The sequence below is a fragment of the Heliangelus exortis genome, chromosome 12 (genome assembly GCF_036169615.1).
Source record: "Heliangelus exortis chromosome 12, bHelExo1.hap1, whole genome shotgun sequence".
Lineage (NCBI taxonomy): Eukaryota > Metazoa > Chordata > Aves > Apodiformes > Trochilidae > Heliangelus > Heliangelus exortis.
The window spans coordinates 10111081-10137219 of record NC_092433.1 but is presented as its reverse complement, the minus strand read 5'-3'; the positions used below and the strand labels follow the sequence as shown (position 1 = coordinate 10137219).

The 26139-nt window shown below is 41.0% G+C and overlaps 2 protein-coding genes and 1 long non-coding RNA gene across 5 annotated transcripts in view; 1 reads left to right on the top strand and 2 right to left on the bottom strand.

Annotated features, from left to right (window-relative positions):
- Positions 1 to 830, bottom strand: part of MGLL (monoglyceride lipase) — a 99741-nt gene extending 98911 nt beyond the window's left edge. For both annotated transcript variants that reach the window (XM_071755974.1, XM_071755975.1), the window contains exons 1-2: positions 692 to 830; positions 457 to 584 (exon numbers count right to left, since the gene is read on the bottom strand). In XM_071755974.1, the coding sequence (XP_071612075.1) occupies positions 457 to 475 (19 nt within the window). In that variant the 5' untranslated portion in view covers positions 476 to 584; positions 692 to 830. The remainder of the gene's footprint in view (positions 1 to 456; positions 585 to 691) is intronic.
- KBTBD12 (kelch repeat and BTB domain containing 12) overlaps positions 1 to 17143 on the top strand; it is a 41764-nt gene extending 24621 nt beyond the window's left edge. For both annotated transcript variants that reach the window (XM_071755971.1, XM_071755972.1), the window contains exons 5-6: positions 705 to 902; positions 12609 to 17143. In XM_071755971.1, the coding sequence (XP_071612072.1) occupies positions 705 to 902; positions 12609 to 12778 (368 nt within the window). In that variant the 3' untranslated portion in view covers positions 12779 to 17143. The remainder of the gene's footprint in view (positions 1 to 704; positions 903 to 12608) is intronic.
- Positions 14911 to 24541, bottom strand: LOC139801565 (uncharacterized). The gene is made up of 2 exons (XR_011728238.1): positions 23634 to 24541; positions 14911 to 16827 (listed from the first exon to the last, which is right to left on the bottom strand). It is a non-coding gene; the product is annotated as an uncharacterized lncRNA (long non-coding RNA).
- Between the last annotated feature and the right edge of the window lie 1598 nt (positions 24542 to 26139).

Genomic DNA, 26139 nt, shown 5'->3' with positions numbered 1-26139 from the left:
GGGAAGGATTTGGGAAAGCAATGTTTACACCATGATTGCTGTGTACATCATCTGCAGTGGGTGCTGTGATCACAGGTATGTCTGCAGCCTGTTGGGCTGTGTCCCAGCAAATGAAAATTGGGATTTGTTTGAATCCTGCACACCAAATTTGAGCACCCTAATTAATGCTTCAGCAGTAGGGCTTGCCACAACCAACCTCACTGGTGCTCCTGCATACTGAATGGGTTTTTTTACTGGAAGCTGATTGCCCTTAAGAAATGGGTGTACATTTTTTTTAAATTGAAGACAACCAACAAATTCAAATGATTGTTGGTTAACAAGTGGTCAAATTCACTAACTGTAGCTGGAGAATGACTTTTGATCCACTGCAACTTAGTGATAAAGTGGTTTGTCCAGCACACAGAATAAGTAATTGTGACAATTTCTACTGTCTAGGCAGAAAGCAAGATGAAATACCTTTGCTCTTTGTAGGCATGTTCCTTGTCCTTCCCTTGATACAAGACTTCAGAATGGATCTTGCTGTGATGACTGTAGATAATGTGAAGTAGCTTCTGCTTTGAGTTTACTTTCTAAAATTTCTGGAGCTGTAAAAGGGAAAAGAAAGGCAGAAGCATGAGGACACGTAAACAACACATGATGCAGCCAGCAATGCATTTTTCAGCAGAACCTGGTGCTGCTACCTTTGACCTACGTATCTTTTGCAGGAGGAATTGGGTGCCTTGGTCGTGACAGGGGACAGACACGGAAATGTCTTGATGCAGTGGAGATTTATAACCCTGATGGAGACTTCTGGAGGGATGGACCTCCTATGCCTTCTCCCCTTCTCTCCTTACGAACGAACTCTACCAGTGCAGGCTCCGTGGGTGGGAAGCTGTACCTCTGTGGAGGATTTCATGGAGCAGGTATTAAAATGAGTCTGACACTCATTGCAGAGCTGAAATCAGTTTCACTGTACACAGCCTGACCTGGTGACTGACCAACCCTATTAGTTTGCTCTGGCATACCCTGGAACTACAGAGCTGATTCAGCCCTTTGGACTGCCAGCTCCTAGTGTCAATATTAATGTGTTCTGTTTGTATTTTACTTTTTTTTTGCCTTAACAAAACATGAAAAATTAAAGGTATTTCTGTTCTTTGCTAAACCTGTCCGAGTTACATCCAAAGCTACTGAGACTGGAACTTAGTTATGAACACTTAAGAGCTTGGACATACTTGTTAAAGATTAAGGCACTATCCAACTGTCCCTAGCCAAGCTATCTGGCTCTGCCTATTTACTTACATGCTTTTCATAATCAGTGTTGAAAAACCTTGTGTACTTAATGAGATACAAAGACACTGAAATTTCACATCTGGTGAAATCCTAGCCCTGTGGCCATCTTTCTCTTTTCAGGTCTCCCTTCTCTCAACTGTGCTTGGCTCTGTCTAAATCTCTAGTACTGAAAGCCATTTTCCTTTCCATTATAAATGCAAAGAGTCTCTCAAAAATGCACACTTAAACTCTCCTGCTACATACAGCTGCTGCCTCAGATTCCTTTCTGTGCTAGTAATTCAGATCCACTTCTAATAAATGTCATGTAAGGCTTGATGTTGCCCAGGTGGTACCATCACTGGGTGACAACATCCTTCACATTACACTGATTGCAGGTGCATGGACTTTTGCTTGTATAAAAACTCTAAACTTAAAGGTGCTGTTATATTTTTAGTGATGATTTTCATCAGCTAGTTCCCAGCTCACCTGCCCCTCCCTCTATTTGCTGTGTTTGAGGAAGCTGCTTCCTGAGAACAATTGTGTGGCAGCTCTATAACAGGCTTGTTCTTGTGTTATCTCTGATGGAAGTTCTGTGACCTCAGAGCAATTATGGTTTTGATACATTGCTGTGTTTCCATAGCAAACAGTGTGCCATCATATTTGTCTTTTTCTCAGCACTATTAGGAAAAAGCTGAAAGTCAGTTCGTATGAATCTCAAAAGGCTGATCATTCATAGTGGCAAATGAAGCAATTTCATTCAAGATGACTAAAGTGAATGTGAGATTTTCTGAATAAGGTAGCTTCTGAGCCATAAAAGCACTCTCTGTACAATACCACCACGTTCTGGCACTGAGTCATGTAGAAAGAGTGGTACTACTGGGAGAAGCTGAAAGTCCCCCCAGTGGATTACAAGATGGTCATCCAGTGTATGTCTGCCTAATGCCAGCTCAGTGGGTTCCCAATTCCTGACTGTACTATCACAATCTATATAATTATGTATAGCACTCCCCTGCACTGTTATTTAGATAGGAAAATAAGAAGTCAGAGTTAGAAAATGCCAGTTTTACTGTTACCTGTGCAACCTCAGCTCTGCCCCCAACATGTGCGTTTTTGTATACCAGCAAAGAAATAATGTTGTTAGTGATTCGGAGTAGTGATTGTGTTGTTAGCTGTTATATCTATTAACAAGGGAGCCAAAATAAGATTATAATTGTAAACTGTAAATCAAATGTATCCAAAATGCTTGAGAAGTTGTGAGGAAGCTGTGCAGTAAAGCCAGGCTTTTTAATGTGACTTTCAAATTACTAAAGGAACGGGATTTTCTAAATCTTAACAGTAACAACTTCTAGCTACCATAATGAAGAAAAGGATGGGTGCAACCCACATGTTAAACCTGAAAAGGTCATCTGGCTGGCCTCTCTCCCTGGCCCTGTGCTGGAAAGACCTTTTACTGGATCCACTGTTTGAGGGTGAAGAGTAGAGCAAAAGACTTATTACTGTCACATGAGATTTTTGAGAGGGTGGCTTGACTCTGGTCTTCCACAATTACAGCTGCTCAGCAGCTTCAAGATATTCACAGAACAGCATGTGCTGCTGCTGCTTTAGTAGCAGATAGGGTTATTTTAGAATGTGCTTGTTCGATTTTAGTCTTTTGGGTTCCTTGGCACATCAGTTTGGTTTTTGTGAGGGATGCAACCAAGGGAGGATATTCCAATTTTACAAAATACTGTAATTTAGTTTTAACCAACTGGAGCTTTTTGGAACAAGCTGGAGGCACAGCTGTAGTCTCTGGGTTTTCTGCCTGCTGAACACTAAAGGGCTGCTTTGAACATCCAAGAATTGAGTGCTGCTTAAAAAAAGAAAATAAGCCAGAAGCACTTCTGCAGTGGAGAGTCTTAGTGAATGTATGTAAGGGCCTATAGCCAACTCTCTATATACTACACATCTGTACCCAGATCTGCAGCTTCAGCTTGCCTTTGCATTTGATTAAACCCACTCTTGATCCTGCAGTGTGAAAGATGACCTACGAAGGACATTGTTAGATTTTAATTTTATTCATATGTGCCCTGTTCTATGTGCTTTCTTGCACAAGTATTGACCTAAATGCATAATTAGAGACCAGAAGTGCTGTATACAAACACAAAGCTGAAAGGCAACTGTTAGCTGCTCAAAGGGCCTTACATTTGGATTAAAAGATGAGTACTGCTCAACTACCTTTGCCTTCTGATGGTAGTATTGTGATGGCAGGATTCTCACCCTATATATTTTGGCTCTCAAATCTTTGCTTGAAGGAGAGCAAGTAGAGCAGCCCTAACAGCATCCTCAGGAGCAAAAGAAGAGAAACTGTAGCTACTTCCAGTCTCCAGAGGGCAGTCAGCTTGGCCAGCTGTGAGTAGCATTTGCACAATGCAGGCTGCAGTGTCTGTGAAGGATGAGTGCATTCTAAAGTGTGTTCAAGTTTCGTCAAGAGAAAGCTTCCTCCGAATTGCAGAAAATGCTGTTTAATGTTGAGCTGGGTTGGTAAACACAGCTTGGAAGACCTCTCCTGCTGAGGCTTCCTCAAGTCAGAAGTTTGATCATGGCCTGGCTATGAAAGGGGGAAGGGGATTAATTCATCTTCAATTTAGACACTTATCTGGAGTGCCTTCACTAAGACCTCACTGACCCCAGGCTCACTGCAGCATGTGGAAGAGCACAGACACTTCCTAAGGGTAATTCACATCCTTGGTGCTTTAAAGCTGCTCTGAAAGAGCAGAAAGCAGTTTAGGACCCTAATCACTCAATGATCTGTTCTTTGGATATGAGGGATTCTAACTTGGTTTACCTAAAGCAACTGCATCAGGAGCTTGGTGTCTATGGGAGGTGGTACAAACCCCTCTGAGTCTTCTGCCTTGTGTCACTAGCTGACAAACGTATCTTCTTACAATCATGATAAGTACCTAAAAAGCCTACTTCTGTTTGATTTGCATTTGTTTCCTCCTTTAGCAAAATTTGCAAAACTTCATCTGTTTGCCAGTAGTTCATACAAATCAGTTCATTATGGCAAAGAGGAACTGTTAATCTGCTTGTCTCTGATGTTTGGCTCCAGCTCATATAGCCTAGTGTCATGAATGGTGTCTGTCATCTGTTAGCAATTTTGTGGCATTCATTGAGATAATCAGAAATGTTTAAAAATGTTGGTTTTGTCCATTGGTTTATAGATCTGCACAGAGTAAAATCACTCACTGTAGTGTGAATGCTCAGAGGGACTCGAGGTGCAGCAGGCAGCCAGCTTTCTACTGTTAAAATACATTGCCACATTTACTGCTTCCACTATGGATTTTAAACCAGCCTTTGTAGACTGAGAGTATGATGTTGCTGTTGTCGTGTTTTGTTGCCTTTGCCTTTCACATGGAACTAAACCCTGCCCCCTCTGCGGGCCGGCAGTGATCAGCGTTAGCCCAGGCATGGCAGCCGCAGCCTCATTAGCAGCCAGCTTCACCGAGGGAGGTGAGAAGCAGCTCTTCGGGTATGCAGCATTACAAGCTTATAAAATTCCTGCAAGACTGGGTTCCCTTTTTTCTTTTTGGTTTGGTTTTTTTTTTTTTTTTTTGGCTAAGGGTGTGTGCCTGCTTGCTGGGACTGCGTCGTCTGCTGGCACTGAAGGCTTGTGAAAGCACGTGTATGGTGAATTGTTGCACAAATGCAGAGCTTGTAGCCTGTTTCTGAGGGGTGGGGGTTGTAGCTTTAGTTTTCAGTATTGTAGGGGTTGGTCCAACTGTCTGCCATACAGAGTTGAGTTAGAATTTCAAATCCGGAGTTGTTGTTGGTTTGGTTTTTTAACTTGATTTTCATTAGAATGGCATCAATGTGACATCAGCTGATGTGTGAAGAAAAGGGGCAGCCACCTCAATGCAGATACCAATGTTTAACGTGTGTTAGCAGCACATATCACTTAAAAGGTCATCAGCACTTGACATGGAATTGTCTTTGTCTGAATTGGCTGTTTTCTCATCTCCTTCTAATCCAGTTCATAGCAGAGAATATAAATGTACTGCTTCCTTACTATATATGTTGAAGATTTCTGTACTGTGTTTAGCATCATGTGGGGGTCTAGAGCTGCTCAACCTACTTCTGTTACTTACTTGCTGTTATCAGGTAGAATTTTTTTTCACTTAAGTGGTGTTACAGTCAGAGGAAGGGGAAAAAGTGAAGAAATATCTGTGCCCTTGGAATGTACGAATCTCAATTATGTGTTTGCAACAGTTAAACAAGATTGGTGACAGTGACACTGGGCCCTATTAGATCTGTAATTCTTATTCTACAAAAAAAAAAATAATATATATTTATCCTAGATTAATTTTCTGACCTCTTGTTCCTCATTTACATAAACTGCAATCCATGCATTGGAATAGCAGTGGCACTGCTTGCGGCAGTGAAGTAATTATTGTATTCCAGCTGAGCTAATGAGTTTGTGTCTCTATGCCATCTTCTCCTGACAGTGCAGTACCTTAATAGTTATTTATTTTGACTAATCTACCATAAAGGCTGCTCCCCCTAGCCTCCTCCATTATGTGATTTATATGGAGAATCATTCTTAGTACTTCTTTTTTTATTGTAGTGGTTATGGAACATTACAGGAATCAAATTAAATTTAGACATATTAAGCAGCCTAGCACAGTAAATACTGCGCTTGTCAAGCCTGGAGGTTGAGGGATTGGAACAAAACCTGTTTCTCCAGCACCTTCCCATGTTCCCTGCTAAATAAAGCAGAGGGGCAAACCCCAGGGCTGCCGATCTGCACCACTGTTTGTTTCCGTCTGCTCAAATTCACCGAGCAGCGATGAATAATTAAAGTTCTCCTGCCCACAGTTGTTACCATTTGAATTAATATTCCCACCAGCGAGATGGATGCAGGGTCCCTGCGCTTCGCTCAGCACAGAAATCTGCTGGCAGCCACCCACTGCAGGCACTGCCACATCTCTCCAGCCCTTGCCCCCCCAGCCCACCCTGGAAAATGCTGCTCAGCCTTTCCCCTGCTTCTCCCCCAGTGCTGGTGTGAGCTGCTGGGGATGGGTGTGCAGGAGAGAGCTCCTCAGCTCCCTGCCTTCCCGGGGAGGGCTGCCTACTGACCCCTGCTCATTAGTGAGAAACTCACTGTTGTAAATAAGGCCAGTATAGGTCAGGGGAATTGCTGGGGAGCAGCACCTGCTCATTTCAGACCCACATTTGACAGCATGGTATTAGTAATCCAGTCGTGCTTCTTACAAAGGTTCACTTATTGTTTATAAATGGTTAATAAATGCTTAATAGATATTTTAATGTGTTGTAATTAATTGCTGAAGAGGTCAATAGGTTGTTTAGAAACATGGCTTGTAGCCATGTATGACATCTTCTGTTGTGTTCATAACTGCCTGTCATGCATAGTCTAAACATGCTTTATATCCTCTATTAATAATGTATTAACCCATTGTAAGGCATTTAGAAACAGTATCTCAGGATGGTCTGAGGCCAGTAATTTTTATTATGATCTTGCAGCTTTTACTCATATGAATTGACCTCAAGAGCACTGATCCTGGTGCCTCTGTAATCTGTGATCCTGCTGTCACCTACAGTGCAAGCAGGACCAATCCTTGTAAAACTATGTCTGAAAGAGGCCTTGCCTCTGAACATCAGGCACAATCTGGAAAGATTTTAAAAGCTGAAGTATCTGGATCAACCCCCCAAAAAACAGTTGCAGCAACTGAATTAAAGTTCTTTCCTGTATACCATCCCAGTATTTATAGATACACACACACACATATATATATATAAAATATATATATAAAGTTTAATATATATTGATTCATGAGTGAGTGGATGGACCACGAAACTATAGTCCTGAAGAGTTGCACAGCAGAGCAAGAGGATAGAGGTCCTGTCTATGAGAGTTAATATCTTACCTTAGTCCACGCAGGTGCTCTGAAAACCGTAAGCTGCCACAGTTGTAAATTCAAGCCCAACCTGCCTCCCAGCTTTTGCTGTGCCTGGTGGGATACACTGCCTTCATACTTAGCATCATGAAGGCTGGCCAGCATGTTAAACAGCCAAGCCAAGTTCCCTCTCCTGTGTATTCTCTTCCTGCTTCTGCCCACAGGCACAGATGATGGATGTACTTGACCCCACCAGGGGTGTTGGCTGGCAGAGTTAGGGGTACCTTGTGTACACAAATGGGATTGAAGGCCACAGACTTGATGAACTTATTGCTTTTCCTACTGCAAAGGGGGAGCCAGGACATCTGGTGGTAATGATCTAAATGCACTTTTATCCCATTGCAACACAAATGTGAATTCCCAAGTCACCTAACTCCACATCATGTAATTAGGAAAGCAGCTATTAGTGATGAGGAAGATAAGTAGCAGAGGCTCTTCTCGTATGTTTAAAATCATTCTCTGGTTTCTGGCACAGCTAATGGCATGCAAAACCAGGTACAAACCAGCAGTGGAGGCTGAACTGCTTCAAGGCAGCTCGGGAGGGGCTGGTAGGTGACAAGAACTGGGAAGCCAGTGAAAGAAAAACCTGAGTAAACATTTTGAGTGCTGTTGGGGAACTGGTAAATACCTTGTGATGTTCAGGTGTTTTTTTCCATGGGAAGAGCAGAGAGGTAATGGTTTAACCACTACAGGTTTGATTTATTTTTTAATTTTATTTTTTTTACAAACTGATTTATTGCAAGAGAAGGTAGACCACATTAGTAAGCTGCAAGCTGGAAAGAAAAGGTGCTGTGATGACCTAGGACTGACACCAGCAGGAGCTCAGGCAAGTAGCCTGTGTGAGGGTGTCCCAGGGCACAGAGCCCATGAACAGGGACAGAGACAACACTGAGATTATCCCCCATTACACAGTGCTGTTCAGTGCTGAGGTTGTCTGGATAAACTCACTCTGGTCTTGTACCAGAATGTCAGTGTAGCTACACTGAGCTGGCAGGCAGGTGAACCCAACCAAAACTACTCTGGGTATCTCTGCCCTGTGCTGATGCAGAGGCATTGCCACTCGTGACTTAGCACATGCTCTCACTGTCTCTGTAACCTCTGTTACCTCCTTCATATGATGGAGACAAATGTACCAGGTGATGTCAATGGGTTTCTGTCAGAAATAAATATTGACCATATTTCAGAAAACTCCCCATGGATTTAACTCCAGTGAGCTAAAATTTAGCATGATTTTTTTTTTTTTTAGTTCAGTGCTCTCTTCCCATTGAACAGGCTGCAGTAGAGTTCATTTATTTGCATTGGCTTACAGACACAATAGCTGCATGGTTAATAGTACTCAATGACCTATAGATTTTCTACCTGTTAAGAATGTTGCTTAATTCTCCTACATCTGCCTCTCTTTAACTATGTCAACCCAAAACCTAATGATTATATCTGAATGTTCTGTTCCAAACAGGGGAGAAAAAGCGAGGTCAAAAAAGACCAGATGTGGTAATAAATACTATATACACATGGAAAGTTGTCCCTCTACCCCCAGCCTCCAAATCACAAATGAAATGCAGTTGAAAAAAAAAAAAAAAAAAAAAAAAGAAGAAGGAAATAAAAAAAAGAAAAAGAACAAGAAAAAGCAGATCAAATATTTATGTTGCCTGCAGTCATACTGGGGGTCTTTCCAAGAATGGTTCATTCTGATTTATGGCCAGACCTGATTCAAATGACATGAGAAAACTTACAGTATAAATTGAAGTCTGGCCATATTTGGGAAGTGAATCATATTTGAAAATAAACCTTTTAAAGAGAAAATGTGATTGTATTTACAGAGTGCATGCAATAACTTGATAAATTTTAATATTTTTGTTGTTTTTTTCTGCACAAAGAAAATATTCACATGAAAAATTGTGGGAAAATGTTTTGTTAACAGGCCAGAATATAAAAAGATTAGACTCAATTTTGCTTTCTAACTACTATATTTGCATGTTTGAAATATTGTAACATTTATAAAGGAAACATTTTTAGGTATAACTCCAGTTCCTTCACTGGGATGAAATGGGTTTGTAGGCTTGGTGTTGGCCTCCAGTCTGCACCTGTGCATCACAAAGGCATATCTATACCAAAAGAGCTCTGACTTGGTTTTAACATACTGCAATTTCTCATGGGGATAAATTTCTGCAGGAATTAATGTTCCCTGTGCTGGTTTAGCCTTTTCCTTCCCTGAATAAGAAGAAACCATACTGCTATAAGCACTGTTTTACTGCCTGAAAAGAACCTGCGCTAGGGTTAGGTTTGTTCAACCTGAACAGTTGTAATATAAAGTGGTTTAACTCCTATGCAGAAAAGCATCATGTAAAGAAAGTTTCTTAAAACTTGTCATGTTTAAACAAGACTGTGCAGAAAAATACTTCCTGGTTTTGTAGGAAAAATGAAAGCATTTGGAAAGGAGAGAAATCCTTTCATTAGGTAAAGTGGTTGTCAGGCAAGTGATTCCAAATGATGCTGTCTATGACTGGGAGTTCTATGGGTGGCTTTTTAAGTCAATTAATGTGTAACACAGCCAATTTCTTTTTGTAGATGTCACATTATACTCCTATAAGAAGAAAAAAAAAAAAAAAGGCAATCAAATAAGGTGAACCAATGAGGTAAAATCTAGAATTATTTGCACGCTCAGGCTTAAAAGTTTTCATTGGAAGTCTGAAAGTCCAACATTACAATTTGGAATCAAAGGTACTGTTACCTTTTTATTGTCCTAACCAAGAAATATAAGTTAAAAAAGAAAGACTTGCAAATTGAGATGTTTTAGCTCATTTTACTCACTTTTCTTTTAAAAAGAAAGGGGGGATGTAATCTATTTCTGCAGTATGACTGTGTTTTGAGTAGTGCTTTTCCTCACATGAACTTCTCTCATCCAAAAGTTTCTGCTTCCTTTCGTATTAAACAAGATAAGACTAGAGAAATGATTGCTTCCTTTATTCCAAGAACATTCTCTCTTTATCTCCCAAGGGTTGAAAGTTAACTACCACTCCATATGCTGGAAAGCAGAATTTGTAGAGTGGAACAAAACCAGTTAAAACATCTCACAGAAAAGGGAAACAGGGGACACTAAAGGTTGTGAGTCACAAGGGTCAGGAAAAAACACAGCAAGGCCTGTAAGGAAAGGTTGCTGAATCTGCCTTTGATGTTTTAATTATGATTTCTTTTTTCCTCAAGTGTCACAATCACCCCCAGAAGGTCTCAGTTCCAGTGTTTGATGTTTTTTCCCTCTGATTGTCTCAGTTTTGTCATCATCCATGCCAAAGAAAATCCAGGCTCAAAAATTTATTGCATAAAGGAGATGATCTAATAATAAATACAGGGACTGGAGCCTCCCATGTCACAGCTCAGGTCTGTTTGTGGCTCCATATTTGCCGCTTAGGAAACAACTGTTCCCTCTTGCAGGGTAATTTAGAAATGAGCTCTTTGCTGGTACTGGCATGTGCTGTTTGTTTGCAGCTTGTCAGTCATGCCTTTTCTCTTTCCATGTAGATGTGGGGTTTTTTTTAGCAGTTTTCTGTCTTCTGTCTTGAATGGGTGCAGCTTTCCTGCGTGTTATTCTCCTCTAGTATCCAGGTTTAAAAAGCAAACCACCATGGCTATTGTTTCGTTTGGAACAAGGACTATTCAGATTAGGTTAAATCCTTCAATCTTACCCAGATTTTACACAAACAAGATCCTAGAGATCTATGAAAGCCCCAGAGGTCTGGATTTGGACCAACAAAAAATATACCACAATTAGTTGGGACAGAACTGAGGGTAAAATTAGAACAGGCTGTGAAACACCGTGCTGCATTCCTTTGATCAGGAGAGAGATGGGAACAGATAGTGGATGGTTGGTGAGTGGTTTCCTTAAATGTGCAGAAATTTCCATCAAACTAAAACATCCACAACTCCTCTATATGTGCAGAATGTGCAGTGAAGAAGCCTTGTTTCCATAGGATCTCCCCATATGCTGAGGCTACTTGTGGGGGTAGGCAGGGGCATTTTAAATCCTTTGACACTACATCATCATAACATGGACATCAATTTTGCATGGAAGCTAAACCACAGCAGCCTCATCTTGGGGGTATTAAACCCCCTGGGTTGCTGTCCTCTGGAGTAATCTGTAGTCTGTTTTTCCAACATGAGAAGCAATATTGGCATCTGGATGCTCTTCTGTAGTACATTCTTTTCCCACTCTTCAGTCCAATGCTGCTGGTTCCACAGAAGGGCAGAGTCCCAGCGATGAGATGGAGTTGATGTATGTGAAGGATGGGGGTGTTTGTTGTTTTTTAAAAAAGAGCTTGGGTGAGATCCTCAGTCTGGACCCTGTAAAGTTTAGCTTGTAACCAGTCTTTTAAGGCTAAGTAAAACAGTGTTGGGTATTAAATGTTTCTCACTATGATGGTTCTTGTCCTGGTACATGTGAAGTGTCTGTGCTTGGAAATCTCTGAGACCTGGTTCTGATATTTTATCAAGAAATGCACCAGAAGGAAGCTGACAGCAAAGCATGTACATGTTCTCAGCTGAAAGTAGAAATTTACACCAAGGTTACTTGATGTGAAAAGCAACTTTAAGATGAGAAGAAGTGAGAAGAAATGAAAGATATTTTTATTTTTAGGAGAGAACTTGTCTTGGAGTAAAGTTGCTGGAGGTTTCAGGACTTCTGTTAGCAAAGAAAGATTTTTGTGTTCTTACAAGAAGTTTAATAGAGCGCTGCTGGTTGACAACTACTCTTGGCTGCATGGTGATCCTTTCATTGGTTTTTGTTAGTCTCAGTAAAAAGCTTCTTGTCTTGAGATTGACTATGATTTAATGGCATTCTAACCTGATTGTTCATGACAAATTCCTCAGCACTTCAGAACAGCCAAAGTACTTTTAAAGCCCTGGAGATCTCTTTCTGTCTTTATTTCTCCCCAAATGCCAGGATGTCCATACTTCACACCCAAGAAAAGCCATAGAATTGGACTCCTTCCAGGAGCCTGAGAGATGAATTTTAGTCAGGGGAAAGAAAAGACAACATATACTACAAGTAGGCATTCTCTCTAACAATTGGTGATCCTCTGTGTCTCAAGTATGAGCATTTGACAATCAATTGCATCATGAAATGCCACCTGCATACTTGTCCCAAGGAGGAGTACTTCATGCTTTTTGTCCCTGCCAGCTGCACCTGGAGCCCAGAGCATGAGGACTGAATACACCATGCAGATCCCATCTGTGTTATTTTATTTTCTATATGTTGACAAATCACATGCTCTTTGAACAGGGAAGCTGTTAGTACTGCAAAAATTATCTTTTCATTGCCACCTTATAGGAAGGTCATAATAATAACTGCACAAACCTCTCTGATCCTGTTTGACTTGACTCCTGATGCCTGCTCTTGTTGCTTCTCTTTTTCAGCTCGTCATGAAGTTATCACCAAAGAGATCCTGGAGCTGGATACTTGGGAGAACCAGTGGAATGTGGTGGCCATCAATGTTCTCATGCACGACAGCTACGATGTCTGCCTTGTTGCTAGGCTGAACCCACGGGATCTCATCCCTCCTCCCCCAGATTTAGTGGACCAATAGAAGTTCAGTGACTTTCAATGCTTTCAGAATCTGTAGAAACTGAAGAATTTAGGGGGAAAAATGCTGCCTTGGCTCTGGATGACAGCTGAGTCCCACAGAAAGGAACCAGCCACACATGCTTAAGGACAGAATTGCCTTGGAACTGTGTTTCTCAGACTGCTTAATTTGCTAGTACTGGTACTCCAGACTTGGGTGATTGAAAGTTGAGGTTTCCCAGCCTATGTGTGTGGCTCTTCATCTTCCATCTGGCTGTGCAAGTTCTAGTGCTGGGCACAGCCTGGGCTTCTGGGATCCTTTGCCTCACAGGCACAGCAACAGCCCAGGGCTCATTTTGCAGCAGGGCATGACACAGGAAGGAAAACTAGCCAGGGAAATCCCTCCTTTGCTCTTCAGCCCACCTGGTTCCACTAAGCTACCAATGCAGCTAAGAAATATATTAAGTCAGCTGATGAAAACCATCCCAGCCATACCAAAGGGGCCCAGACTGTACTTGACTGATGCAGGAGCAGAGGAGAAGATCCTTTTTGTTTTAAACAAACAAACAAAGGAACTTAGCCAAGGTTCATTAGCCAAGTACACCAGCTACTGCAAACATTGCCTAAGCCACAGACAGGAGAGTGAAGAGATTCTGTCTGTGCCAGCAGAGCTGAGCCTGTGCTAGTAGAAAAGCAGTTTTTTGGCAAGCAGTTACAAGTGAAACTCCCAGCAGAGTTGGTAGGCAGTCTGTACCAAAAGCAAGAAGAATTCTGCATTTACACATAGATCCTACCTGTTACAAGGTCTAGAGTGCCCAGATTCTTAAAGCTTAGTTAGAAAAAGCTCTTCCTTCAAGAATGGGATATAAACTAAAATATAATAAATGAGACCAGTATTATGTGCATAGCAGCTCTGCAGCTACAGGCAAAGAATAGATGTGCTAAACAACAACTGTTTATATAACAGTAGCTGGCTTTATAGAAGTAGCTTTAATGAAGTAGCATAAGGTAAATTCTTTACTAAAAGAATTGGCTATAATAACAGGAAAGAGGTATAATTCAAACAGTGTTTCTTAAGGCTGTGTTAGCCTTAATGGGTCTTGAAGACCACAGATTAGAGAGAAAATTGTTAAATGTACTGCTACCCCCTTCAGATTACTAATAGCTATTAATCCCTTTTCTGGTGCCAGGCTTTGTGTATCTGTCACCACTTGGGCAGTGTAGACAAGAGAGATGGAAATCTCAGTAATGCTCCTTGGCCATAATTGCAAATGATAGTATGCTGCAGTGCACTGTGAATGGCAGTCTATGAAATAGTACAAGAATGATCATTGCCAGCAAGAAGTTGCTTTTGATGTCTACAAAAGCAGCAACAAAATTAGAAGGAAATAATTGGCAAAGAAATGAGGGAACCCCTCAGAGAACCCCAAGGATTGAGGGACCCCATCTGTCATCACTTGCAGGACTCGCACTTAAGAGCATTTCCATTTTCTTTTTTTTCAGTTGAATTTTAGGCTGCAAAAATGCCAGCTGGTTGTTTTCTTGTTTGGTTGGTTGGGGTTTTTGTGGAGGGGGGCAGGGAGCTTGAAATGCTTATGGCAGAGAGATGGGAGGATGACCCAAAAGCCCTTTACTAATTCTTAATTTTCTGGGTCATGAACTATAGTCTGAAATACCCAATGGGAATATTAAACTGTAATATAAAAACAATTAGCAGGAAGGTCACTGCAGTTTACCTGATAACTATAGTAGGGCACTGAGAACTGCTCAGAGAGTAACGGATTTAGTGGAGATGAAACTAAGTAAAACATTTAGAAAAGGAGTAAATTTGAGAGCCTCTTTTCTGCCTTTATGTTTCCCATGCAGAGTGCGTGTCAGCCTGAACATATATTCAAGTGTTTGCATCATTTCTGTATCATCCAGCCATTCTTTTTTCTTTCCATTATTCATGTGGAGGTCATCAACTGTCTAGAACAAAGTTGTGACAAAGATGAACTTCAGTGATGCAAATTAGTGATCAGTTCCTAGAGTCTTAACCACTCTGGTAGCTAGATGCAGGTGTAAGTATAAGATTAGGAAGGCCAACTAAGCTTTAATGTGTTTTTAAACAAAATTAATAGAAAGTTTTTCCAATTAGTAATCCAATATTGGAAATACTTTTTATTTTCATTGTTACTGCAAAGTAAAGATTATCTCATTCTAATTTCTCTACAGAAAAGGTTTCAAGGTGGCTGGAAGCGATACTCTTGAACATCAGTTAAGTGTTTCCTTGTGAAATTTCAAAATCTGCAACTGTAGATTTTGTACAACTACACTCTACAACTGGTTTTGCTTTCACTCTATTTGTTTTAAGAAAGAATTATTTAAAGTGGTTTTTTGTCTTCTGTCTCTGCTCTGTGGCTTCTTCTTGACAATTCAAACCCTCCTGTGGTTTAAAGCCTGAGTTAGCCTGCTGGATTTCACTCTCTAAAAGACAGCCTGCTTAGAATATTTCAAGGAGAGAAGGGAGACTTGTGCAGGATTTCATTAGCTGTATTTGGACATACATATGGAACACAGCTGAGATCCCTCTAGTGAATTTTTATTCCAGTAGTGAGCTGGTAATCTCTTTCCCACTTCATATGTTCTACCTTTTAGACTGGTATTGAATGAGGTGGATGGAAGGAAAGTATGTACTGCCAGAAGGTCTGGCTCTGTAACTGGAGAGAGTAATTGCATGGGTTTTCTACTGGCCTTACAAGCAGCCACTTTGAGCTGTGGTGGGCCTGGCAAGTGCCCTGCCCACACCAAGCATCCCCGTTCCTGCTGCCCAGGGGGTGCCTGGCAGTGGGGACTCTTGTGTGTCCACATCTCTCTGTTTCTGCCTAAATCCAAACATCTACTACTATGTATCAAGCAAGGAGTTGTATTCTTCTGCATTTAATATCTAGAATGGGGGAGGCAGCTCCATGATTTTGTGTAGGCTGTGGGTGTTTTGCCCTTGGGGCAATTGTGTTTCTAAACCAATACTGGGAAGGGAAAGCTGGACTGAGGAAGGAAGGGAGCAGCAGAGAGTATGCCTATTGAGAGGTACAAGTCTGAGCCAAAATCCTTTTGAAATTGTATGAATGCTGCATGTCTGAGATGTCCATGGCTAATCTTGCATTGCTGGGAAAGTCTTTAAGAGTCTTAATTTCTTCTATTACAAATCCTGATGCAAAAGAATGATATAGAATATGCATTCTCCAAGCTTGTGAGTTTCACTGAAATAATAGTTTAGTTGAGCCACTTTCCATATGAGCAGTACTTAGCTGGGCATTTAATCATAATTCTAAAAGGCAAACAAAGCAGAGCTGGCAAGCTACTAGCTATTTAAATGAATGGGGGATTATTAAGCAAAGGCATGTACTTCAGTTTCACTTGAAATGCTGAAGTGCATCACTAGTTGCCAAATATGAAGAAAAGTGTTGGAGAGGTAGCTGGTCGCAAGGCACACAGTAAAGCAAAAAATGAAATGCTATAAAAAGCTAAATTGAAGCTCTCCATTTTCATCTCCAGCTAATGTTCTGTTTTGAAAAAGTCCGTGTGTAGCTCATTTCATGAGGATCCCTGTAGATCTCATCTCTGTTTTCATACATGTAGTCACAGGAACTGCCTGCATCTGACTATCAATCCTCCCCTGTCACTGCTGTGACTGCCCTTATCTCAGTCCCTGCCCATGACAGGCAGACACACAGACACATTTTGCATGTGTGCAATTTTGAAATTTATGGGGTGGTTTCTGTATTGTGTTCCAGCTCTATTGTGCCACTCAGGAAACCTTGATTTGCCAACAGAAAATTGCCTTGGAACACACAGAGCTGTCAGCTCCTCTATCAGCACTCCCAAATATACTCCAGGTAAGAGGCTGAGGGAGCATCAAAACCAAGAGACTGGCAACAGAGATGAGATGTGCTCCCAGAATGTTAAAAAGTGGAGCCAAAGTGGGCTGGAGCATCTCTTCCTAGGAAGGGTTCAAATGTAGAAGGATTTGGCTCTGGATCTTCATCTTATATTCTTTCTCTATTTGAAACATACAGTGAGATCCTTGATCACCTGAAAAGCATCAAAACAAATGCTAGAATAATATATTACATTTTTAATTTTCAAATATATTCACAAAGATTTGTGTTGGCTTTCTGCTGATCTGGAAAACAATGGCATTCTTCTAATAAGCTGTTTACCTTGTGATTGCTATGTTAGCTGTAGAGATGGTTTGTTTCACAGGCTGCTCTCTTAATGTATTATGTACCTCCTCTGAAAATTTGTTTCATGAATCACAATGCTTTGAATCACCAGGTTAGAATTTCAGTTTCTCTCATGCAAATTTCTGTGGCTCTCCCTGTAGCTTTTCAAGTGGACTCTAGCTTCAGCTTCAAAGAAAAGCAATATCTCACCCCCAGTTGTGCTCAGCTGGAACCAGTACATATGCAATTTACCATCATTTGACAGGTAGAGGTTGAAAGCAAAGGAAATATTGGAAAACGGTTAAAATATGCATAGATTGTACATGGAACTACACTTCCTTCTTTCCTTAGTGAATATATCTTGGGTTTGCTGCTCTGCCTGAGTGTCTGATGGAATAACTTAGTAATGACCCATGATTGCAGCCACAGTGAAGTCCACCCTGGGCCTTGGTGTTTTGTGCTGCCAGAGCAGAGAGAACCAGCATGGTGCAGAGCTGTGGCTTCTGACAGGCTGGTCTGCCTCTAAATAAGAAATTACCTTCAAATGAAAATGTGTTTAAGTGTTCCAGGATGTATACCCCTATGTGTTTTCTATCTATATGTATAAAATTGTTTTAGAAGTTCTTTGCTGACGACAGTAAGATCCTTTTTTTAACACATACCTGGCAACTCTGTCTCCAGCATAGCTCGTCAAAGTCCTTCAAATAAATGGCTGGTCTTGAAATATATGGAACTATTCCAGGCTTCAAGATAAAAAGAACCTGAAATTCCTTGCTGAGCTAAGGAACAACTGAGGTAATCTTTTAATCCTCACCTATGTCTCTTTCCTTCTCCATTTTTTTTCTGCTGTAGCACTCTCCTCAGAATCTCAGAGTCATTTTGAAAGATCTGTGCAAGTCTGTTCTGTTTCTCTTCCATCAACCTCAGCCCACTTGTCTGACCAGCCCTTAAACTCCTCCTTTTCCCTTTTAGTTCCCCAGAAGATGGGAACAAACGCTCGAGGTATTCACCAGGCTTCTCAGGAGGCCATTGTTCCAGCAACAGATCAGCTTTGAAGGACAGAAGGAAGACCACACCAGCTCCCTGGATTTGAGGGCACGAACCTTTGAGCAGGTTCTAGCCCCAACCCAAATTCTGTGGTTCAGCCTCAGTGCAAATGCAAACTGCCTGCTCTGCAGGGTTCCTGCTCCTCTGGCTGGGGCTGGGGCTGGAAGGCAGTGACCTGCAGTCTGCTCAGTCCTGCCACTGTCTCGCTTCGTGCTGCTGGTAAGTTTGACACTAAATGCCTTGCATACTGCGTGTGCCATAGCTGTAATGATTGCAGGCACAAGCCAGTATCATTATCTCCAGTTCCTGAACAATAGTTACTGCAAAAACTGTCTGAAGCACAGAGGGAGGCACCTTCATTATTGCCTTGTAGCTCTCGTCTTAAAGCTGGATTTTCCCCTGCAGTTTCAGTCAGGCCCCCTTTCACTAAAGAACCTGGTCTCCAATTTATCAGGTTTTAGTACTGATATCTTTTTCCCCACCAGGTTTTAGTACTGATATCTTTTTCCCCACTCTTTTCCTTCTCTAGTAATTTTTTGTAAGAATGCAAGTGATTTCACCAGCTTTTCTACGCCTCCCGAGGCCACAGACTTTTCATTACCAGGGTTGAAGTAAAGCCACTGGAGTGCCAGTCAGCTGCATGACTTTATTTTCTCATTCAGCAGCTTTATAGTAGAGGGAATGTATTTCATCCATCCATCCATACATACATACATACAGTAGTGTGAGAGGAAACCACTTCCCACATACACAACTTCCTGACTCATTCAAACGTGGCTAAAACAACTGCTGAATCCAAACATAAAAAGCTATGATAGCCATTCAGGAGGCTTTTCCAGGCTTTCCAGTATGAGGAGGAGGATCACAGGGGGATGTCTTGTAACTAGACCACAGATTGGGAAATCTGAACCTCTGGGGTTTTCAGCTGGGTTACTTGATTTACCTGGGCATTTGACCTCTGTGCCTAAGTTCACCCGTGCGAAATAATAATTATAATTAATCTGTACTCATTTTGTGGGTCTGTCCTGCTGTGATTTTAGAGGGGGTGGCTCATGGATGTCTGTAATGTTATGTTGAGCTTCAGAGGTCAAAAAGTGAAATACAATAGTAAAATACTAACATTACAGCACTGCTGATGCCTCCCTGATTTTTGGTAACTCTTGTCCATAGCATACAGGAACAGCCTTCCTGAGAAAGGAGATGCTACATGTTTGCAGCTAATGAGGGATTTTGTTTACTCCTTTACAAAAAAGCAACAAGAGATATCAAATTGTGTAGTACATTAGGCAGAAGAAGAAATTGTAAAGCTTGTTGCATGAGCCTTCATAACTAGTCACACGGGCAGAACTAATCTCAGCAAATTGAGAGGTCACTAATTGTGGCTAAATTTGAACAGTAGTAATTAGAAGAATGAGTGAACTGTATTTTTCTCAAAGCAGATTTGATTTAATAAATTATGCTGCTTAGCCACAGTTGCTATGAAGCAAAAAAGAGAAGGTGCTTTACAGAAGTGTAGGAGATTTACTGGGTAACTGGGACCTGAAGTTAGGTAATCAGTCACAGCTTTGATAAGGAAGCTTCAGCTCTCTGGGGATTCCCATAACGAATCTGTGATGCATTTAACTAGTCACCAAAAGGCACTCTTTCATCCAAGGAATCATCTATGCAGTGAACAAAGGAGGGTTTTAGGATATTGGTGAAGTGTGAAAAATGTGGCATCTATTTGTTGGCTACTGAATTGATACTGGTGGTTTTGTTGCCTTCCCAAACAGTACGTGTGAGTAATAATCTTTGATGAATTGACAGGTAATTTATGGTAATCACAGACAGGTAATTTATAATTCATAAAGCCTGAAGTTCCAAAAATCTTCTAGGTTAAGACAAGTTTTGCAGGGTACAGGTTTTTCGCTAAGCAGACAATGAGATGTACTGGCATTTCCCTGCAGCTAAAAGGCTCCAACAAAACAACAAAATAAATAAATGCAGTTATTTTGCAAGACAGCTCTGATCAGAAAGCTGCCTAATTGCTTTATTTCCTTTTAATATGCTAGGCTGGAAGTTTGTGTGCAGCAACTAGTTGGCAACCTTTAAAAAAATTAGTTCAGAGAGTTACACAAAACAAAAAACAGGACAGATCCTTCTCCCACCCACACTAGCGTGAGTGAAGTATAGCTATTAGCTAAGTAAATAATGAAACAAAGGTATGAGAAGATCCTCAGACTTACCTAAAAATCTCTTTCCCATCGTGGAGAGGCTCACAGTGTTAGCCAGATCTAATGATCTGCAATGAAGATTCCATGGTCCAGATGTCAGCTGCCCTAGCAGTTGGGTGTGATCTCTATCTGGGTTGGGCAGTCCATGCTGAAGCTCAAGCTGTTGGTGCTCACTGCTCTCATTATTTACAAGTTTTAAATAAAGCAAACTAAGGTATTCACTTATGTTACAGACAGAACACCTCAATGAGTATGTAAGAGGCTAAATCCTGTAGTTCAGCTGCAGAACTTGAAAAAGTCTTTTGCAGCCAGATCATTTTGTTGTTCATCTTGCAATGAAGCTATAAAATTGGTTACGTACCCACACAGCACAAAGGGAGGCACAGAGACAGAACAAGTGCCCACCAGTGGGTGTGTGGTACAGCAGCTGCTTGTGCCAGCACTGCCACTTTAAAAGTCACTCATCAAACTGTGCCTTAATGCATCAGCATTCACCTCAACTCTGAAACTGTCCCACTGTAAAGCCCACTCTTTGGAGTGCTTTAAGGGGACAAATAGTCAAAGACTTCAGCAGATAGATAATTGCTGCAAAGCCTTGTCATGACTCGTGCATTAATAGCTCACTGCTTGGTGGCTTCTCGTGCTCTTATACAAAGATGCCAAATAGCATAAGAACAAAGCCATGGGATAGGAAGTTCACCCTCTTTCCAGTATTCATAGCTGATAAAACCTTTCTAAAGGTTTTTGTTAAGTACTTTTCAAAATGGATTAAAAATCCACCCCTGCTCAGCACTGCAGGCTGGAGCAGTCATCTGATGTGCAAAGTGATAGTTACCTTGCCAGGAAATATGCTGTACTGGTGCTGCTGTTCTAAGCAGCTCAATCTTTAATCTCATTTTCTTTGGTTTTTATTTCAAGCAATCCTCTGTAACAGAAATTGTCAGTAAAGACTGCTAAGCCACTTGGCAGGCCTATAAAACTCAGGCATGTTAACTATTCTCTTGCTCTTTCCAGTTGGCCAGGGTCCTGCTTGCTTGCATTTAAGGAGGACTTGAATGGGCCTCTACTACAATGATATTGCACTGATCAGATTGCAGTTACTGGGGTTTTTTTTTCCTAACTGAGCCAGGTAAATCTTGATAAAGACTTATATGGGTTACTTTTACACAGAAAGTAAATCTTGATAAGCGCAAATTCAAACTGAAGTTATAGCTTGCTTTTTTTGGAACCATCTGTGCACTGTGTATTTTATCCTATTCTTGTTGTTATGGGGTTTACTGGATACTTTTTATAAAGTGCATTAGGAGATTCACAGGGATGTGATCTACTCAGAAGATGTGACCCAGCAGGATTTTTTGCCAATGACTGTAATACAAGCAGGTTCAAACCAAGCCTGTTATCCTGTTAGCATTTACAGAAGCCTTGTCTAAGATCAAGAGATAAATAGCAGTCAAAAGTCAATTAGAAAGAAGTGGTATGTTGTGGTTAATCTATATCTAGTTTTGATTCAAACATCAATTTCTAGAAGGAAAGAAATTTATCAATAAAACACTTTTTATGCCCAACCTGAATCCAAGCCTGAAATTATCCAGCTGTTGAAAATCACTGTTGTTTTGCTGAAAAATAGGAGTGAATTAATTATAGAGATGGAACCAACTACTGGGAATAACATAATCATAGCATAAACCACACTGCTGAATCATCCACAAAGATCATCTGCCCCATTTAAGTTACAGTAGGTCTTTGAGGGCATTTGTTAAAAAATTTACTCCAAATTTCATGTCTGTTAAACAGTTGAGACAACACTGGAGTCAAAAACCAGTGGAAATAGAGCTGCCTGGGGACAGTCCCCAGTCAGATTGCAGAAGTGCTGGTCACTGGGTTAATACTACAAGTGAAGCCCTTTAATACTACAGGAAAAAATCCATTAGAAAACCCTACAGGGACATCTAGCTCTATTCCTTACCATCTGCAGCTGTCTGTCATACAGTGGTATAATATTGAGATAAGCAAGCATGATAAAAATATTCCAATAACCTTTAAAAATAGGAGACTGGAAATACAATGCTGGTTTTACTTGGAAAGTGTTTATCATGCAAGTGTCCTTGGGAGATGTTTTATAATAAAGTATGAATGAAATACAATAAAAATCAAATCAAAGCTCATTCCCTGTATACCAAACAGAACTGCTCAGGTTTCAGCTTTGATTTTAAAGCCAGGAAGAGTATTTACTTGATGAATTTCTGCTGCTGCTTAGAATTCCAAAATAGAAAAAGACAATAGCTCAAAAGGTAATTTGCAAACAGTTTTGATTTAAAAGCTGATGTTGTCAAGAGTTCAAATTGAAAAACTTGAAGAATTGTACAGCAAGCTGCAAATATGCATGAAACAAACATAATTCAATTCTATTCCAGGATCAAAAGCATAATTTTACATGTACAGCATTTTCTTTTCAAGTATGCATATGATAATTACTGCATGCAAAAATATTAATTTACTAAATGTTTCCATTGCATTAAGAAGTTACACAAGTACAAGCTCAGTCCCCACTTTGTGTGCACCACAAGATCACCAGTACATGTGAACAGTGTAACTCTTTATCACTGTGTGCATGAGGTCGTTCAAACTCAGTATCTAAACACTGGTTTGAAAAACAAGAGCCCACGGGGATGCACGAGTCCAATGTCCATGTTGTGATTTTTTTTTGACTATTGTCAGAACATTCCAGCTGGACTAAAGGGATCCGGTGTCAATTAAGATTTGATCACTTGAAAACCAGGCAGCCTCCTCATATGGGTACTTTTCCATCTTCAAATAGATGTCCAATGTTTTTTTTAGAAAGAAAGGTATTTTTGCTAACACCTTGTAAATTTCTAGATTAAATTAATGCTCTGTGCTAAAAGCTGTTTCCACACAGGTGAAAAGGCTTTCTCAGAAGGTTAATAGCAACAATTTCTAATCCTGGCCAACTTCCACACAGTGACTTACAATCAAGCTGGCAGTGATTTTTATGTAAACGAGTCCATTATCAGAACTATATGTATCTGGTTACTGGACCATAGACACTTTAGGGAAAACTGTTATCAGTATTTCCAAGAAAAGTGCTTTTTCCCTTAATGCTCTGTTAGGACTGTTGTTTGATCTTGCTTTTTTTTTCTTTAAGTGATTGTTCTGGGTCAATTACTTGATGATTTAAAAACATCCTTTAAGTGAAAGTTAGTTCTTAACCCCAAGAAATATGAACAAGTTTGGGTTTTATTACAGTTTTTTACAGAATCTAGTTAGATAATCCGTAGCAAAACAAGTAGGATATGAAAAATTACCATTCTCTTGGGGTTTTTTACATTAAATATACATTGGATATTTCAAAAAGCATTAAAAAGGCAACATTTAGACATTAAAAAGAGATTTTAACTTTGTATTAGCCGTGGGCCTTTCAGTCTTGCTGAAATTGTCACCTGTTGGTTCCCCAGGACCTGCTATAATTTGCAGGCTGTCAGTAGACAAGCAGCCACTATCAATCTAGTCTGGAGTTCTGTAGCCAGCAGTAGCCACTGCTGCATCCCTGGGGAAAGGATATTAAAACCTCTTCATTCTTCTTGCAAATGGCTCAGCTGCCCATATTGCATCTACTGACAGTGGCAAGTATCTGCCCGACCTCGTTTGCTGATCTGCATAGATTTACTGGAATTTGTCCCCCTTGTGGCACATTTTAATACAACACAAGGTAGCTTTGTTATAGAGTTTTTTCTGAACCAGTAGCATTGCTGTCATTGCAAACCTGCATTTTGTTCCAACTTCAGATATTGAGGCTTCGCTTGAAGATAGAGGATGAAATTCTGGTCCTGTTGAAGCTGTGTTGTTGTTCTTTGACAAGATCAGGGTTTAGCCACTGGCCCTTTGTTACACGAAAGTTCTTATCAGAACAAGAAATCAGGGTCCTACTTATTGAGAAATAACTGCTGTAATATTGCCAGCTAAGAGCATGGCTGGTTAAAGTTACAGCATTATAAAGGATTTTAGATATGTTATTAAGTGCTGCCATAAATGCATGGAATAAAGTGATGTTCTAGGAGCACCTGGATGAACAAATTGGAGAAAAAGGGGAGTGAGTCATAACAGGAGTTCAGGATTTTAAACATTTCATGCAAAGCACTACAAAAGTATTCAGTTAACCTCTCATGTCCTGATAGCAATGTTGGAAATTCTTCTGTGCATTGCAATGTTGGACATAGGCCTGGTAGGGAAGCTAAGCTTGCTTCTTTTGATGTATCCAGGACCATTCTACTTAATAAGAGATTTGGGTATCTCATTTTAGATATTTAAATTAGATTTTTTTTCAAATACCCAGTGTTATGGAACACCCTGTGATCTTCAGGATAGGATACAATTTTGCATTTCTTACCCACTTGGACTTAGGAGACATGAATTTCATGCCTCCTAGAAATAGCAGGTTTCATCTTTTAAAATATATTTCTTCAACTGGAAATCAGGTAGGATAGGAGGACTTTACATTTGTTTAAAGCCCCTTCTATTAAGAAATCATAAAGTTTGATTGGCTAGAAATACAACTGGATTCACTCATTTAGAGAGACCTTTTCACAAAGCCTCTCTCACTGCCCTGTAATAAAGGTCAAGTCTGTGTAAGAAAATATTATGGCATGATTCTTCAACACCTCCCCACTGAAGATTCTGCCTGCCTTTTGGAATGCTGCTTCAGGTTTCTCAGGAAAAGCTGTGTGATTATCTCTGGAGTGCAGACTAAAAGGGAAACTCTGGCTCTGCTGAAATCAACAGAGTTTGGCTGTTGTTCTTAAAGGAGCTGGCAGTGAAATCTCTCTCAGGTTGGCAGCATAGTAAACAAGAAATGTTGTCTACTCAGGGTTCTCTGAGGGTCATTCTCATGTCCGTGCTCACCTGCCATTCAGCCCACCTGTGACCTGGATTGCTTCACCCACTGCTGCTGCCTGTGGAGCCCATCTGCGTGGGTGGGTAATGAGCAGGGACATCTGACAAGAAGCTGTCACAGAGCCTGAGAGACAGCGTGGGGGTGGCAGGCAAAGGGGAGGTGAAGCTTGTCACATTTGTGCTTGCTCCCTGGAATGCTCTGTCAGGGATCTGGAGGGGAAGCTGCTGCACCTCAGCGTGGCTCTGCCCCTGCCCCCGTCTCCTCAGGGGTCCTCACCCCGGAGTGAGGGGATCTCTAACACCACAGCCATGCTGTGCATAGATCAAGAGAGCCCAGAGATCTCCTGGGGCATCTCAGTCCTGAGCTCTGCGTGGGATCTGCCTGCAGGAAGCTCCCTGCGGGGCTGCTGGCTCTGTCACACTTCACACGAATGGGACCCGAATGGGACCCTTGGGCTTGGATGCACCGTAACAAATAATGATAGTAATAAAAGTCGCCCACACGGCTGAGATGGCATCATCAGTGAAGCATTTCTCCCACCTTGTGGTTAGGTGGGTTACTGCTGGCACTCTGTGCATCCGAAATCACAGTCTGAAGCATCCCCAGAGCAGAATGGCTGCCACAGAGCCCCTGGGGCAGAGCAGTGCCACAGAGACTGAGAAGCCCTCTTTTGTGAGATAAAGTCCATGTGAGTGTGTCTACTCCTAAATGTGGGTACAAATGAATGGATTTGTCATGCCCTCTATCCATCCAACCCACAGATGCTATGGGACCTGGTGTAACAACAGCTGGAGTGTCTCCTTTAGACTCCTTGGGGGAAAAAAAAGGCCTTTTTTCAATGCAACATGCAAGCTTTGGCACACTGATAAAATTTACTGGTGTGAAAATAGAGTATGAGCATGTCACAGACATAGAAAATACATTCTTTTCAAACTGAGACTGTAGCCAGTTTCTGCCAGCAATTTTGTTAGAACTGAAAGGAACCATTTGGAGGTGGTGAAAAATTAATCTG